The following is a 17,240-nucleotide window of genomic DNA, read 5'->3' as shown; positions in this document are numbered from 1 at the left end:
TACGGGTAACATGTAATTTGGGGTTGTCTTATTAGATGTGTCATAAACTCATTTAAGATGTAGCTTGGTGTAATTTTGAGGCATAATGTTTAAAAGTACTTCTGAACTTTAGTTTCTAACATTTGTCAAGTCAGTGAAACCTATATAAACAAATCAATCCGCTGCCTACACTTTGCATCTACAGACAGTAATCAACTACTCTGCCCCAATTTATACTGGCTTGATTGGATTAAAGCAGCTGTTGGCAAGATTTTAGTGGCAGGCTGGGATAACCCAGCTCAGGTCCAGGGTGGGCAGGGTGTTTCTGACTCAGCCACAAGCAAAATCCTCTGCTGCTGGAACACCACTGAAGCCCCCTTGCTCCCTGGGGAGGGTCCAGTGGCTCCATAGGTCATCTCCAGCCCATGGTCTATATAGGTTGTCGACCCTTGGATTAGATATTAACCTGTTGCCTCTAGTAACCATATTCTGCTAGCCTGTGTTCTCTTACTGAAGATGAGAAATGCTTTTACTTACTGATTAACCATGATATCGTGTTCACATATATAACTGACATTACGCCAAATGATATTGTAGTCTTGAGATGTATTTGCTTCTACACTTTTGTATGTTTCTTATGTGATAGGGAGAGGCCAGTCACTTTTTCTGTCTCTGTTCCCCATGATAAAACTGAAAACTTTGCCCATCCAAAGTCCATTTTGCCTGTTCATAACCTAAGCTATTCAGGGCGGTTATCATCTTATTAGATGTGCAGAGTGTGACTTGCAACCAGGGCTGTGCAAGATCCTTTCAGAGGTGCTGCATCACTGCTGCTGCCTCTGCTGGGTGAAGATGTCCCAGCACCTCGGTGTTTTTGGGAGGCGCTGTTTAGGTCTGGAGCAAGGGAAGCAGCCACTACAGGAGGGGATGCTCTGCTGCAGCTTGCCCTGACATAACTAGGAGCAGCAAGGGGGGGCACAAGTCCTGGGTGCTGATTCAAAGGAATATGCCCCCAGATCCACTCCTGTGGCTTGGGCCAATGTTTCCCAAACCTGGTGAGCACTCCTACCCCTCAGGTGCTCCCTCTGCCTGCTCGATGACCCTTGCTTCTGCCTAGCAATGTACAGAAGGGGGACATGCCCAAGCAAGCTACATCCCAGCAGGTGGAAGGGACTGGGGGGGGGGGGCACTGAAAGCGCCTGTTGAGTTTGAGAAACACTGCCCAGGGTACAAGCTTGACTCATGTTTCCAGGAGGTTGAACTGTATATACCGTCTCTGCCCCAGCCTTTGCCCAGCTCAGCTGGGTAAAGCTGCCTGACTCCAATGCCAGTTACCCCACCTGGGCATTGCCCCCTGACTTTTCCCAGTGTGCTGCGTGAGCTGTGACCTCAGGTGCCAGCTGAGCTGCCTGGCAGGCAAGGACCGGGTGACATTTTCCCTTGGGAAGCAGGGGATCCCCTTGAGTTCCCCTTGGAGCAGAGGGCCCAGCCAAGGCTGTGACATGGCCCATGTTTCCTCACTTATGCAGCTCTGCAACTCAGCTGCACCAAAGGTGCCTCCAGTTTAGCTGTTCCATTTTCCCCATCTCTCAGGAATCCCATGGGACTCCCAAGGTCAAATCTGAGAGACTTGCAGCAGGTCAGGAGAAGGAGATGCCTGCTGCCCTCCACTCACAGCGTGCTGGAGCAGGGGCTGTCTCTGTGGCTATGACTGCAGCTGACATTGTGGATCAGCTTGCTTTTTACACCCTATAATAAATGCATTCCTTTTGGAAATGGGATGCAACGAAATTCAGAAAAGTTATGGAGGGGGTGTTTTGAGTCTAAAAAGATTGACAACCATTGGTGTAGTGTCCTAATACATAGGGGTCTGTAAGAACTACTGCCATACAAAATACTATAAAACCAGTCTCTGAGCTGTTGATTTAAGATTTGTTTCTAGCCAATAAAAGTCCATAGTGATTTATTTCTGAGGGTGATTTATTTATAGAAAGCATGTAAGTAGCAGCTCTCTGTACAGTACTGGTGAGTCCCATGGTGCTGCCTGCCCCAGGTTCTCCAGTCTTTGGCAGGAGGTTGAAATGCTGAGGTTTGGTCTCTGGAAGAGAAGTTATTCATTTTTTGTGCCAGGTTATTGTTTAAAATAACATAATTTGCCTCATTCTTCTCAGTATTTTGGTATGATCAGAAACTACAGGCTGTTTTTTCGAGAGCATCTCCTGTATTTGTAATATATCACTTGTAGCTTAGTGGTTCTAGAAATTGAGAATAAACAGCAAGTTATTAATTTACTCAGTAATACCCAGCGACAGATTTCCTATGTATTTTTTTTACCTTAATAAAAATTCCTTTACAGGGGGTGGGTAAGGAAGAGGAGTAAGAGGCTTTTAAAAAGAAAAGAAAAGGCAGGGGTGGGAGAAGGGGCTGTATTTTAGTACTGAAACATGGTAAATCTGTCCAGAAGTGTCTGCTAATTTAGTACAGGACCAGTGTGTCTTTCATCACTTCTGCGATGTTGAAAATGATTCTATTTTTCTGTAACTTTAGCTGTGGTCAAATAAACATAGTTACAATGGCTTTATTCTAAAACAAGCCTTAAAAATGCAAGACAACAAATTCATTAGTAATTATTGGTGGTTTTACTTAATATTGTAAACTTCCTTTCTAAGAATAAAGATTTGAGCAAGTACTAAATATAGATTTATGAAGGACTTCAATAATCTGCTCATTTGGTCACTTCTGATTGTTTTTTGTTTTTGTAACAGTGATCACATGGAAAATATTTATGGCTATTTAATGAAATACACCAATCTTGTCACTGGGTGGCAATATCGGTAAGTCTGATTTTTATTTGTATTTATTTATTTATTTAAAGAAACAAACTTGCTTAACAAAATTACTGGTTATCGGCAGGGATCCTGGTTTTTCCTAATAAAAAATTGCAAATTCTCTGATTTTTAATAACCCTAAAATCCGTGATGAAAATGAAAGGCCACTAGATAGATAGATAGATAGATATCAGTTGAACGCTATGTTTTCTTGATATATTTACGATTTTAAGGTAATTTGGAAGCCTACCAGTGCCTTAATCACTATAATAAATTCTAAATACCTATACATTTTGGTATCTGATTTTGGGTTTTTGATCATGGAAAATCAAAGCTCCCCCTGCCTTCTTTGCTCACAGAATGCAGGGCCAGGCCCCACACGCCCCTGCCCCCGCAGCCCTGCTGGTGCCCTTCACTCTCCTCTCCCACCTCCGAGCCATGCCAGAAGGGGGCCCCCAGCTGCCAGGGCTGTGGGACCAGGGACCTGGGTCTGCAGCCCTCTGCCCGCCCCCGCAGCAGTGCCTGAGCCCTGGTTGCTGCCCGCAGGAGGAGGCGTCTGCTGCAGAAAAGTGGAGTGCAGAGCCTGGCTCCCCCTCCCTGCTGCCTGCCTGCTGCAGGCTTGGGTTTGGGGCAGGGGCAGCTTCCCACCACTATGTGCACACCTGGAGGGGTAGGGGGGACCCATGCCCCCCAGATCTTTGTGTTTGGTGGGGCTGGGTGCGGACTGTCCACTATGGGCTCAGGCTTCCTGCCCTACTGCCCTCCTCTGGGGCCTCTGCAGCCCAGCAGGTGCAACCCAGCACTTCAGGGCAGATGAGGGCCATGTGGGGAAGCTGCTTGCCACTGTGAGCTCTGTGCTTCCCTGGTGAGGTGTCCTTTGCCTGCGCAGCAGCAAGGGACACAACCCTGGACTGTTGCTCTTCTGCTGCTGCACATGAAGAGGGTGCCTCAGCAGGGCAGTGCAGGGCTCACAGCTGCCAGCAGCTTCCCCACAGTCCCACTCTGCCCTGCAAGATGATGTTGCACCCACTGGGCTGTGGAGAGGCCCCTGGGGAGGGCAGCAGGGTGGGGAGCCCAAGCTCGCAGTGGGCAGCTCGTACCTGCCCCCACCGCATGCACAGATCTGGGAAGTGCAGGTTCCCCCTGTCCCCCTGGGAGTGCATGCAGTAGTTGGGAGCCAGCCCCCCTTCCCCTCCCAGATGAGCTGCCTGCAGCCCTGTCCCACTCCTCACCAGGGCCCTGCAGCTGTACATTCCAGCCCAGGAGTCAAGCTGCATGCACCCCTGCAGCTGGACAGCAGCGCCAGCCCCCTGCCTAACCCATTCCCTCCCTCCCTCCCTCCCTGTGGGGGCCTCAATCCCTGTTCCCACCCGCACGAGACTTACCTGCAGGAGCTGATCTCTAGGCTGCCTGGCAGTCATGCACATATACATGCATGTGGCGCCTCCTGTCCATCTGCCTCCTCCCATTCCCCCACAGCCCCTTGCAGGCTGGAAATCAGCCAGCCTGCAGAGAGCTTGTTGCAAAACTGCAAAATCCTTGGTTTTCTCTGTTAATGAGTAGTCTGCGTTTTTCTTGGGTAAAGGGGGAAATCCACTTTTTTCCCGGTTTTTCCATGGGAAACGGAAAACTTGTATCCCTGGTATGAGCAGGCTTTGAGGCAGTTGGGGTTTTTTTGGGTTTTTTTTTTTTCCTTGGGAAGCAATTTAAACAGTGAAACTTCTTGTAGGTTTTAGAGTCAGCAAAGAAGATGGAGAACAAAAATGATTAGTGGCCGTGGAAGCATGGCATATGAGAAAAGGGTGGAAGAAGTAGGCCTGTTTAGTCTGGATAAGAGAAAACAGGCTGGGGAGGAGTTGATAATAGTCTTCATATACTTGAAAGATGGAGGATGGGGATCGACCGTTCTGCATGGCTACAGGGGACAGGACAAGGAGCAATGTTCTTAACTTGCAGCAAGGAAACTTTTAGGTTTGTTATTATAGATGAGGTTTCATAGCTTTCTAGAGTTGGAAGGGACCTGGGTCATCAGGTCTGACCCCCTGCTCCAGGCAGGAAAGTAACCCCAGCCGGATGCCTGTCTGATTTCTTCTTGAACACCTCTAAGGTAGGTATTAGGAAGAGTGTTCTCACTATGAGGGTGGCTAAGCTTTTGAAAGGCTCTCTAGAGAAACTGTAGAATCTCCCTCCTTGGAAGTTTTCAGGAACAGGTTAGGTGCACTTGGCTGGGATGGTTTACTTGGGGATGATCCTTTCTCAAGGAGAGGGTTGGATTAGATGATCTCCTGAGGTTCCTTCCAGCCCTACTTCTCTTTGAGTCTGCTTTCTAGTCTTAATGCCAATTAAACCTAGCAGATAGGAGATAAATGTGCTATATTAATGTTGGGAGTATTTATTTATTTATTTTATTTATTTTTTGGTGAGAGCAGGATTGATTAAGGTGTTAATCAAAAGCAGAGTGGGAGACTAAGGAATGTAAATGGAAACTTCAGAATGTCGATGGTCAGTTCTCTCTTCCATGCAAACTACTATACTAGCTACTAAGGCTACTGTCTGGAGACTGTGAGAACAGCAGCTAGAGTAGCTTTAACAGAACGTAGTAGAGTTAGTGGCTGAGACATAAGGTTCATATTTTGCATTTAGCATCTTTCCTCTTAAAAGATCCCTAGATACTTCTCAAGCTATATATTCCTGCAGCAGTCTTTAAGGCTGAAAGAATGAGCCCTTAACACATCATGTTGCTATCAAAGTAGGCCACCATGATTGTGCTACTGTTGCTTTATTCTAAATTTTCTCAGTGCTAAATCTTCCAAGACTTCCTAGATCTTGCAGGTATACTTTTACAGGGACAGTAGCACACGCATACTATAGTTGCAGCTTTCTTTAAAGGAAAGGAAACTTTGTATAAGGCTAATTTTGTGCATCTTTGAGTATTATATTTAGTATGTTTGAGGCTGTGCTAGAAGATTGTGGGATTTGCTTACCAATTTCCAGATGATAGTCCTGACTGAATGATGAGGATTTGCTTTTATTTTTAAAAATACTTGAACTTTTAATTTTAATAAATTTACTTTTGTTACAATTGCAGGTTTTTTGTTTTAAACAATGAAGTTGGCTTCCTGGAGTATTTTGTGAATGAGCAGTCTAGAAATCAGAAGCCCAGAGGTACCTTACAGCTAGCTGGAGCTGTAATTTCACCCAGCGATGAAGACTGTCATACCTTCACAGTTAATGCTGCCAGTGGAGAGCAGTATAAGCTAAGAGGTGGGGTGTAAATTCTTGGACAGGATTTTTCTTCCAACTAGAGGACACTCCTGGGTCTTCATTTGTGGTTCTAGTTTTGTGCTTGGCTGCCTCTCTTTGCCTTGGATAACAGATAATTAATTCTGTAGGCCGCACCCTCAATACATTTTGTGCCCTCAGTTTGGGCTTAACCATTTTCACTTTGGAACCTGCAGCGATTTAGTTACTTTGCAGTGGAGAGACGGTATCTATCATTGGAGACTGAGTCCTTCCGTGTTTATATTTTAGTGTTCCTGATCAACTCTAGTGAGGGAGTTAGCTATGTAGTCTCAAATCAGACAGAGTAGCATATGGAAAAGTAGCCCATTGGCTATGAAAGCTTATGTCTCTCTGAACCAGTTATAAGTCTCTAAGGGTGTCTTTACATGTGCTCCAGGGGTGGAGGGGGTGCTTTAATTAGAGCGGCTCTCAGAAATCCTGTCCTACATAACTTTGCATCTTGTATAGTTTTATCAAGGAGGAGATTGCACGTTCGCCCTGAAAGGCGGTAAGGATGGAATAAGGTATTGGCTCATGCTCTTGCATGCTCTCTTGCATTCTTGCTCATATATACATCTGTACTATATACATATAGTACATTTTAAATACAAATCAAGTTCAGCAGAAGGTCATGAAGCTATTTGAAGGTAAGCTGTAATTAGGAGCAGTTCAGTGAAATATATTTTGATCCTGGTATTTAGTGAGAGAATTGTTAAACGTGTATATATACATGTATATATGTTTAATATTTCTCTCAACAAATACCAGGATCAAAATATATTTCACTGAACCACTCCTAATTACAGCTTACCTTCAAATAGCTTCATGACCTTCTGCTGAACTTGACTTGTATTTAAATGTACTTTTTTTTTTTTTTTTTAGCTAAGAGCAAGTGTTTTTTTGTTTTGTTTTTTTTTTCTTGGAAATCCCTGCAGAATAAATATGGTATAATGTTTTCCCTCTTTTTGAGCAAGTCATTAAATTATTACCTAATTAGGGTTTCTGGATAACTGAGGTTATTTGTGGCCAGATCTTGCAGCTCTCCTCTTGAGAGGATTGTAGTTAGTGTAACATATTTGTATCAGTACAAATCATAGCTTTGGTACCTTGGTTTTTCTTTTTGTCTTGCCCCTCAGAATTTTGACCTGTCAGCATAGAAGTGTTACATTGATCCAAGTTATTCTAGATGAGTTGTGATGTGGCTGACTTGCTTTTTATTCTTTTACGTCAAAAAGACTATAGCATACGAACGTTAATTTTGTATTACTTTAAAGATTAAATGTTTCCTTTATTTGGAGATCAAGCTGCCCACGCTTCTTTTCCCCCCCTGTAAATAACCGGTTTTGGTTTGCTTTTATTACTAGCCGCTGATGCAAAAGAACGGCAGCATTGGGTTAGCAGACTCCAGATATGCACACAGCATCACACAGAAGCAATTGGGAAGGTACTGCACAATTTTAATGTATTGGGTAAAAACATATGAGACCATCCACATTCTTAATAGCTTTGGGTTCTTGGTAAGGGTAATTGAAGACTTACCTTTACTCTGCAACCCAGACAAATGCAATCAAGATAGAAATATGACTGCAGATGAGTAGAATTGCTTCTTCTCCTGAAGCGTTTGGTACGGCAAAAAGATGATGACACTGCAGCCTATAAAAAGCCAACTGGTCCTAGCTAGCCATGGGACTTCCCAGGCGGCATATGGAAGTCAGGTGTAGCTGAAAGCTCAGGAATTGTAGGCTAGCAAGTTCTAGTTGTTTTTTTTGTGGGTAATGACCTAACCCCTAAGACCAGGTCCTTAAAAACCAGTGGTAGGCTTTTTCACTTCCATTTTCTGGCAGGTGAAACCACCCACTTGCTCACGGCTATGTTTAGGATACAAGTGGGTGTATAGTGCCTTAAGCTGACAACTTTGAGTGTCCTGACTTCAAAGTAAGCATTCAAATAATCCTCTTCCTAATTTTATTTCTAATGCATTTTAAAAAGAATATACTTTATTTTTTTTAAAACGTCTTCTCAAGGTGTTTAATTATTATTTTTTATTTATTTTTAAGTTTTGGAAATAATTTCTTAGTTGGCTTCCATAATAGTTGCATGGGAAATATAGCATAGGAGTCCAATAAGTTTTATCTTGAGTAAACTCAAGACTGAGGAAGTAAGGTTGTATTCCATATGGATTTTTACTGTCAAAACTTTGGAAAAAGTTTTAAAATACAGTTCAGATTTCTAGCTGTAGTTTTATGCTTGTTTGCGTGTCTGTCATGGTTTATTCTAAGGAGAAAAAAATATTTCCAAACATTTGGTTTCAAGTCCCTGTCCTTTGGTTGTTGGGAGGAGTTAAAGGCTAAGGACATTTATGGGCTGCTAGTTCTGTTTTCAACAGGGAGGTAGTTGAGCATTCACTGTATCTAACAGAAATCTACTCTCTGGTTTCTACTTCATTTAACTGGAGAGCTGAAAAATTCAAATTTATGCTTCTTTTTTTTTGTGACTAGCTCTAACCTCCTTATCAAGAGCCTCTAAATATTTTTCTTTCTTTTGAATACTTGTAAATATATTTATTATCTATTTAAGCGTCATGTGTGGTCTGCTCCAAATCAGTTGGGAGATTAATTGCATGTCAGAGCTGAAACCAGTCTAGAATTACAATCTTTTTTGATTGTATAAAAAAGAGGAGTCAAAGATATGCCCACAGGTGGTATAAAGCATTAAGTATTGTTTCATTTCACTTCCTGATTTAAACAAAGGTTCACTGTAGTAGGCAGCGTAGCCAGGTAATCATCAGTAAGTACCACAAAATCAAACCTTCTCATCCTTTAATTCTTGGGGGGTTTTTTGTTTTTTTTGAGGGGGGGTTCTGTTCTAATATAGATGGCTAATAAAAGTATCTGTTGGGTATTAGGAATTAATTCTCACCATCTTTAATATGTTTATTCACTAGAACAATCCTCCTCTGAAATCTCGCAGCTTCTCCCTTGCATCCCAAGGAAGTGGCAACTCTCCTGGTGCTCAGAGAAGACCCAGCCAGAATGCAGCTTCTTTTTTTAATGTTGGACATCACAAATTGCCAACAGGAAAAAGAGTTCTTATTATGCAACCAGACCACCTAGTGGACGTTAGAGAGGTTGGTATGAAGTATTTGTAAATGTTGGAAAGATAAGAACGCTCTTTTCACTGTTCTGACTTTAAATTACACAAATTTTAAATCTAATAGTTTTAATTGTCTGTAATATTCATAGTTAATTCTTGTCTTGCTGTGTGAAGTTAAGGAGCTTCATATGTTCCCAACCTGGAAAAATCAATATTTTAATGGTGATTGGAGTATATCTTCCATGCGTTTTGTAAAAGTGCTTTGGCACGCAAGTTTGTTTATACATTTTGGATTTATTATTTACATTGACAATGGGGAGACAAGTGATTTCCACCCTTCCCACCCTCAGTGCTCTCTGTAACTTATCTTAAACACCAGGATATTTTTATGAAACTCCTGGTAAATCCTAGCATTATAGGTAAAATATGTCATACCATATTTCCTTTTAAACCCTAGAGTTAGTTGCCTATTTTCAAAAGAGTTGCCTTAACTCTTTACACCTAAAAAGAGTCAACTCTTGACTCAAGCTTCATGTGATAGAGGAGAAATTTATTAAGTTTTATATCTGCAGATTTTACTAACAATATAATTACACAAGAAATCTTTGACCAAAATCATCAAAGCACTGAGTAAATTCAAATGAAGTGCAGTCCAATAGCATGATTCCACTGAATTCCTTTTGTTGTGTCAGTACACTTGTGGAAAATGTGCACAGTAACCACTGTTTTTATGCTCCCATCCATGTAGGCACTATAAAGAATTGATTAAATTTGAATGTTTGCAACACATATCGTGTATGCAAGCGATGGCACCCATGCTGCAGGGTTTGCAGGCAGCCTGTGTGTGGGGCGTGTGGCAGATTATGGAGGGGGCAGGTAGCACAGTGGCATAGAGGGCAGAAAGCAGAACGTTGGATCAGATAGGAGCACAGGACAAGGAGCAGAAAGCTGAGCAGCAGAATGGATAAGGAAAAGGGATCAGTGCAGCATGCGTGTCAGAATATTGGGCCCCACTGTGTACACCATATATCTACAGAATGGACACTTGTCTTGGCAGAGTCAAAGACTGTTGTTACCATTATCAGGATTAATAGCTGTAGGCCAGTGATGTGATCACCCCAGTACAACAAAGGATAGATGCACAAAATCTGATATGCTGGGAAATCCATTTTGAGCAAAAATTAACGGTCTCTCTTTCCCCTTTTTTTAACTGTGAAATCACTGTAGCCTTGCAGTAGAAGGGAATTCATAAAAAAGGAAGTGAATAACAAGGTTGGGTTTTAGTACACTGGAATAAAACATTTCACAACAGCAAAGAATCAGACTTCTGCATTGGAGATTCCTGTAAGCGCCTTGACAGTCAACACAGTGTGGCAAGAATGTGTCTTGTCCAAGTAATGGAAAGTGATCTGGGGTGTTGGGGGACTAATTTGAAGATAAGCACTTAAAAATATATATATAATATGCTCAGAGGGTAATTTAATCTTGAAAGCAGATATTATGGATATAGATTTTACAGAAAGCTTCCTTGTCAAACATGGTTTGACACAAAGAAACTAGCAGCAATTCACAAAGTGGACCAGGTCAAGAGAACTATGTTAGTCTGAAAAACACCATAAGTTGTATTTCTTAAGTGCATGTGTATCTCTTTTTCCAGTTCTTTCAGATGGAAAAAGACTTTCTGTACCTGGACAGTCTGCAGAATGTTCAGTCCACAGTGCTTTTGCTTCTGGATAATAGATAAGGCTCTCACCTTCTGTTAATTTTTTTCTTCTTTCATTGCATATTTTGATATAATCAGTATTACTGGAAGGTAAATTCCCTTTTTCTTTATGAATGGGAACAGAGGGAGACTTACTTCTGTAAATAACATTTTGCTTTAGAGACAGTGGTGAAAACTGGAGGATTTTGTCCCTTTAAGGCCTTGTGTTTCATTTCATTGCTAACAGAAGTTCATGTAAGTATCATGAAACATGAATAATGAAAGCTGGGAGTATAGTATGCGGATAGAAGGTTCTAACTCGGAAGATAGTTCTGGTTCATAAATGGATAGCAATCTGCCTGTTTTGCTTTATAATAGGAAGCAAGAATAGTATAGTTTACAGAATATTTTTGTAGTGACCTTTCAAGTCCTTGTAAGAAAAGAGAAAATCATTTATTTATTGTTTCAACTTCGAAATCTTGTTTAGTTAGAGTAGGTTTAAATGTAGCTGTCATTCTCCTTCAGGTAAGGGTAAGCTTGTAGATTTTTAGATGTCTTAATTTTGCCATGGATAGAAAGGTATAATGTCCACTTTTTTTTTAAATTTATGTGCATCTGAAGCCAGAACTTGGTCACCTGAAAGGAAACCTAAGATACCAGTATCCCCTTCTTGCCATCTCATAATGTAGCAGTGAGTTGTAGAAGATATCTTTGGAGCAAAGTTACCAGCTCAGTTTCCAAAGCAGCTGCTTTCACTAGTTTATCCCCAATAATTCACCAGAGGAGACTGTTTGACAAACAGTTGGTTTATCCATTTTGGATTGCCAGCAGTGAGGCTGAGGGTGTGTCTAGGGGTGCTGGGGGTATTTATGGTGATGGAGGACATTTGGAAAGGTAGCAGTGTCTTGTTCTCCCACTCCTTCTACTAAACACAGTCTCAGTCAGGGAGGTTGCCAGATACTTTTATACCGTTCTTTTTAATAGTTTGTTTCTGACAAGGAACCTTGAGGTGGAGAAGTTCAAAAATTGGGGATTTGGGTTGCCTGAAGTAAGGGTTAAGGTGCATCTGAGAATTTCTTTGTATTATGGCACATTATCTGTTGGCAGCAAAGTGGGAAGCTCACTGAAGACCATGTATTTTGAGTGTAGCTACAAATAACAGTGGTTGGGTAGTCAGGCAAGTGATCCGAGTCTGGGGTAGAGGTGAATCATGGTGTACCTAGGGACAAGGTGGATAGGAAATGCTAATGGACAGCTTTTAGTTGTCAGGTTTCAGATGATATAGCGTGGAAATTTCCCAGGCTTTCCAGTACACATCAACATAAACGATTATTGACACCGCATGTTCAAGTTATGAGCCCCCCCCCCACCCATGCCTCCCCTAGTTCCCCTCTTCTTTCATGCCTCCCACATTATCCTCACTTACTGGTTCTACCTCATCCTACTTCCACATGCCACAAATGTCGTTGTAGCTAGGAACCTACTCAATTTGTGATTTCACAGTTTTTGCAGAAATTGCGAAATTATGCATTGTCCATGAAATCAGGCAATGCCTATGAAGTCCAGGGGGGAAAAAAATTTACTTAAAATAAAATTCTAGCTCCCCAGTGACAGCCAGCAGTCCTCCTGGCCCTGTGGCCCAGCCACGCAGCCTGCAGGGATCTACTAAATGAAAGGGAACCATTTAGTGGATTCAGTGTCAGTAATCGAGGGGCTGCCGGCACAAAGGGGAGCCGCCATGATGGCAGCTACCCTCATGCTTTGGTCCTGATTGGCTGAGAGGGCTGCCTATCATGCAGCCCCTCTCCTCTCTACCAATGTGGCAAGGTGTGGGGCCACGTGCTAGGCAGCCCTCTCAGCCAATCAGCAGAGAGAGGTGGGACCCCTTTGCCAGTCAGAGTCATGGGGGCAGGTGCTGCTGCAATAAGTCCGTGAAAAAGGTGGCCACCCCGTGATCTGCCCACAAAATCGGCCACCTGCCTCCTCGATTTGGGTCGGTCCCTTATCACCGCAGGTAAGTGGCCTGGGGTTTGGACATGTTTGGATCGGGAATGCAAGTGGCGCTAAGGAAAGGGAAAGAGAACTAGAGTTGATCTTGTGCTAAACAGCTGATGGGACGCCTGAGCAGAGGTCATCTTCAGGTGGACTTCTCTTCTGCAAGTGAAAGCTTCCCTTGCTTTCCCCTCTCCGTACGGCTTGTGCCTGCCATAGCGCCACATGCTGTTGCTGTCCCACATCCCCACTCAGCCTGCAGGCCTCCGTGGAGCTGCACTATTGCACAGCATGCCAGGCCAGCCTGAATTCACAGGGCCAGTGGGTATTGGTTGGTTCAGGCCCATCTCTAGCTGCAAATGTTGTATTGTTTTGAGCATGTTTGCAAGTCGGGAAGTTCACTTAGTGGATTCCAGGTATGCTTCAAAGAGAGAATGTGACACCTTATCTTTTTGTCAGCAGGGATATTTTAACACTGCTGTTAACTAAACTTCTTCATGTGATGGAAGTGTGTAGCACGGAAGTTACTTTATCGCCTCCGACTGGAAAGGACTAAGAAGCTGAGAATGTAACTTCATGAACAGAGCAGGCAGGAAGGAAGGAAGGATGGGGAGGTAGGATGCAAAAGGTGATTTTGAGGGACCTAGTAGGCCTATAGCTTTTTATAGCATTTCTTTACATCAGATGCAGGCTTGTGTGACTGTGACACTTGAATCAGGAATTTACAGGTCAGTATAGATAAAGCACCAGGTTAGATTTATTTAAACATTTTTTTCTAAGTTACAGAAAGCAAAAGGAGTGTCTAGTGTTGAAATAAAAAGCCTCTGTTTAGAGGGGAGAGACATTTTTAAACTAAAACATTATAGATTGGGGGTGGGGGGAGGATGAATTTACAGAAAACAAAGGGCTCTGGAAGGGGTTTTGGGAGCTGTAGATGTGGCAGTTAGCAAAGATGGGCAGGGGTTTGTCATCCTGGGTAGTTTTCCAGCCAATTCTTTAGTCTCCTTGGGGATTATTGGTTTGGGAGTGGAGGGAGCATGAGAACTGGCTAGTATGGTCTGTAGGAGTAGTGGCCTTGGGATTGTTGGGGTCCTGGGCGAGAGTCATTTGGGGCCCCTTAGAGGCTTAATTTTGACCTATAAGCAAGTTGGACATTTTTTATTTTAATTTCACTGTGCCCTATCCATGAAACTGCAGTGAAAGTATTTTAATACAAAACTGATAATACAAATATTCAGTGTAATTAATTTTTATAAAGCGTAGGGTCCTGGGCAGTTGCCCTGTCTGCCCTTCCCCAATTCCTCCGGCCACTACTGACTGGAGGACCAACACCCAACATGCTAATGTCTGAAGAAAATTTGCTGCTTAGATGCCAGAAGGGCCTGGGGCAGGTTAGTAGAGGACTAAAAATGAGGGACAGAACTATCACCTTGACAAAGGCACAACACCCCACCACTCACACACTGTGTATAGATTCACCCTGAGAAGGTTCATAAGAGACTTGATCAGGCTGTGAATATCTATATGGGGAACAGACATTTGATAACCAGCTCATCAGTGTAGCAGGAAAAGGTCAGCAAAGCTCAAAGGGGTTAAGAGTTGAAGCTAGACAAGTTCAGATAAGAAATCACGTGCAAATATTTAACAGTGAGCATAATTAACATTCCAGCAGCTGATCATAGGTTGAGCATTTGGCAGGAATTTTCAAATTAAAATCGGGGGTTTTCTAAAAAGGATGCTCCTTCTACAGCCACAGATTAATTGGGGCAGTCTCCTGGGCCTTGTTATACTAGAGATCAGACTAGATGATCACCAGGGGTCCAGGTTTTATCTGTTTAAAAATTGCAGATTCTCTCATTTAAACCCCCACAAAAACCACAATTAAAATGAAACACAACTCTATCTACCTATCTAGCGGATATAATATATAATGGTGTTTCATTTTAATTGTGGATTTTGGGGGTTTTGGATATATATAGATACGTCAATTGAACACATTTTTTTATTGATGTCTGTATAATTTTAAAGCAATTTGGACGCCTACCAGTGCCTCAAATACTATAATAAAATAAATTCTAAATATCTATACATTTTGGTATTTGATTTTGGGCTTTTTGTCATGGAAAATCAGAGTTCCCTCTGCCCCCTGAGCTCACAGAACGCAGGTCCAAGCCCCTCACTCCCAAGCCACAGCCCTCTAGCCCTGCTGGTGCCCCTCATCCCCACCCATAGTCTCCTGCCGCCCCCCAGCCCTGGCAGAGGGCTGCCAGGGCTACAGGACCAGGGAACCAGGTCCACAGCCCTATACCCCCTGCAGCAGTGCCCAAACCCCGGCCGCCAGCTGTGGGAGGCAACAGCTGTTGTGGCTGAAGTGGGGATCAGAGCACGGGGCTCAACTCCCCCTCCCTAATGGGCAGCATGGCTGGAGCAGAGCCTGTTGTGGGGGCAGGTATGGGCCGCCTACTGCAGGCTTCCCACCCTGCTGCCCAGCCTCTGGGGCCTTTGTGGCCTAGGATGCGGGACCCGGCATGGCAGGGCAGAGTGGGGCCGGGCAGGGAAGGTCCTTGCTGCTGTGAGTCCCACACCACCCTGGCAAAGCTCCCCCTGCCCGCCTCACAGGACAACTCCGTACTGCCATCCCTGCTACTGCCAGGTGGGCAGGGGGAGCCTTGCTAGGGCGGTGCAGGACTCACAGCAGCAGGGAGCTGCCCTGCTCTGTCCTGCCATGCCGGGTCTTGCCTGCTGGACTACAGAGGCCAGAAGCAGGGTGGGGAACCTGACCCTGCAGCAGGCAGCCTTGCCCACCCCTTCCTCACGCACATATCTGGAGAGAACATGGCCCCCCCCCCGAAGCATATGCAGTGTCAGGGAGCCAGCCCTACCTGCACCTCAGACAAGCTGCCTGTGGCTGTGTCCCATTCCCCACCAGGGTCCTGCCTCCACGCATTGTGGCCCTGGGTCCCAAGCCCCATGCAACGCCCAGTCGGGCAGCAGCCCCAACCTAATTCCTGCTCAACTCCCTCCCTCCCTATGGAGGCCTTAATCCCCTTCCCCCAGCCAGACTTGCTTGCGAGTGCCTGGTGGCCATGTGCATATACATGCATGTGGTGCCCCGTCTAACTGCCCTCCTGCTCCCTCCCCCCCCCCAGCCCCTTGTAGCCTGGAACTCTGCCCACCTGCAGACAGCTCTTTGCAAAAGTAGAAAATTCATGTGTTCCTCCGTTAAAATGAGAAATCCGTGTTTTTTTCTCAGTTAAAAAAAGAAAATCAGCTTTTTTTCAGTTTTCTGTGGGAAACAGAAAAACCCAGATCCCTGATGATCACAGTAGAGTCTGTTAATCTGTAAGTAAGCCACAGTTAGATGTCTTTACAGTTTGGGGAAAGAATAACTGCCAGTCTCTTAATATCCTTATAGAGGGAGAAGGTTAACAGCTGTGAGCTGAAAAAATGTGAAGTGCTGTTCAGTAAGTGGAAAAACCTTAATCTTCATTCCTGTGGCCCTTCCTTTTCTTTTTAGAAGCTGGTTAATTTTTTATCCTTTAATGTAAAGACTTTTTTAACAAATTCACATTTTCAATTTAGTTCTAGTTTTAGTTTAGTACATCAGGATTGGCCCTACAATGGATTTCACAGTTTGGGAGAACTAATGTAGCATACAGTGAATTTGCATCTCACTTTCTCTTGTATGTCACACAGAAATGAAACACTGCAGCAGGAGCAAATGCATATTACCACTAGTCTGCATAAAGACCACACTGTGGCTATCTAAGTGATTTATCCTTCCATATTTCTGTGCCGGAAAAGTGATTTTTCTTAGGAGTGAGGCATTTTTTAGTAAAACTGTTGGTTGAACTTGTAGATAGTGCCCAGCATTCTGAGCCTGGGAGAGCTGATGGAGGTAAATGTGTGGCTCTACTCCACAAAGGAAAGCTTCCTGAATTAAAGAAAGGGTTATATCCTACTGAACTTGCCAGAGCACTTTGAGCTTCATTCTGATTTTCCCTGTGTATCTTTAAAGTGGAAGGATTTTCATAGATGGAGAGGCCTGTAGAAAGTAAGCCACTTTTCCTGTTACATCAGGTGTATTTGGATAACATGTCATCATGATTCATTTTCCCAGAGGCAGGTGCTAGAAATAAGATGCAAAATTATCAGTACCAGTTGCTGTTTTATCAGTATTAAAAGCACACTGTGTTTCTCTTTTCTCAACACTACATTTGCTGATTAAGCATCTGAATGGCATGACTTAGTTTCATAGTTTCTAGGGTCGGAAGGGACCTGAACAGATCATCTAGTCCGACCCCCTGCCATGGCAGGAAAGAGTACTGGGGTCAAACGACCCCAGCAAGGTGTTCATCTAACCT

General features: G+C 43.7%; 1 protein-coding gene across 2 annotated transcripts in view; it reads left to right on the top strand.

Moving 5' to 3' along the window:
• Positions 1–17,240, top strand: part of OSBPL11 (oxysterol binding protein like 11) — a 75,404-nt gene that overhangs the window by 28,590 nt on the left and 29,574 nt on the right. For both annotated transcript variants that reach the window (XM_019553933.1, XM_019553932.1), the window contains 4 exons: positions 2,745–2,813; positions 5,896–6,071; positions 7,454–7,533; positions 9,034–9,216. In XM_019553933.1, the coding sequence (XP_019409478.1) occupies positions 2,752–2,813; positions 5,896–6,071; positions 7,454–7,533; positions 9,034–9,216 (501 nt within the window). In that variant the 5' untranslated portion in view covers positions 2,745–2,751. The remainder of the gene's footprint in view (positions 1–2,744; positions 2,814–5,895; positions 6,072–7,453; positions 7,534–9,033; positions 9,217–17,240) is intronic.

This window comes from Crocodylus porosus, unplaced genomic scaffold, assembly GCF_001723895.1.
Source record: "Crocodylus porosus isolate Cpor-Errol unplaced genomic scaffold, CroPor_comp1, whole genome shotgun sequence".
Taxonomy (NCBI): domain Eukaryota; kingdom Metazoa; phylum Chordata; order Crocodylia; family Crocodylidae; genus Crocodylus; species Crocodylus porosus.
Note: the sequence above shows the minus strand (reverse complement) of the source record. Positions and strands in the feature narration are given on the sequence as shown.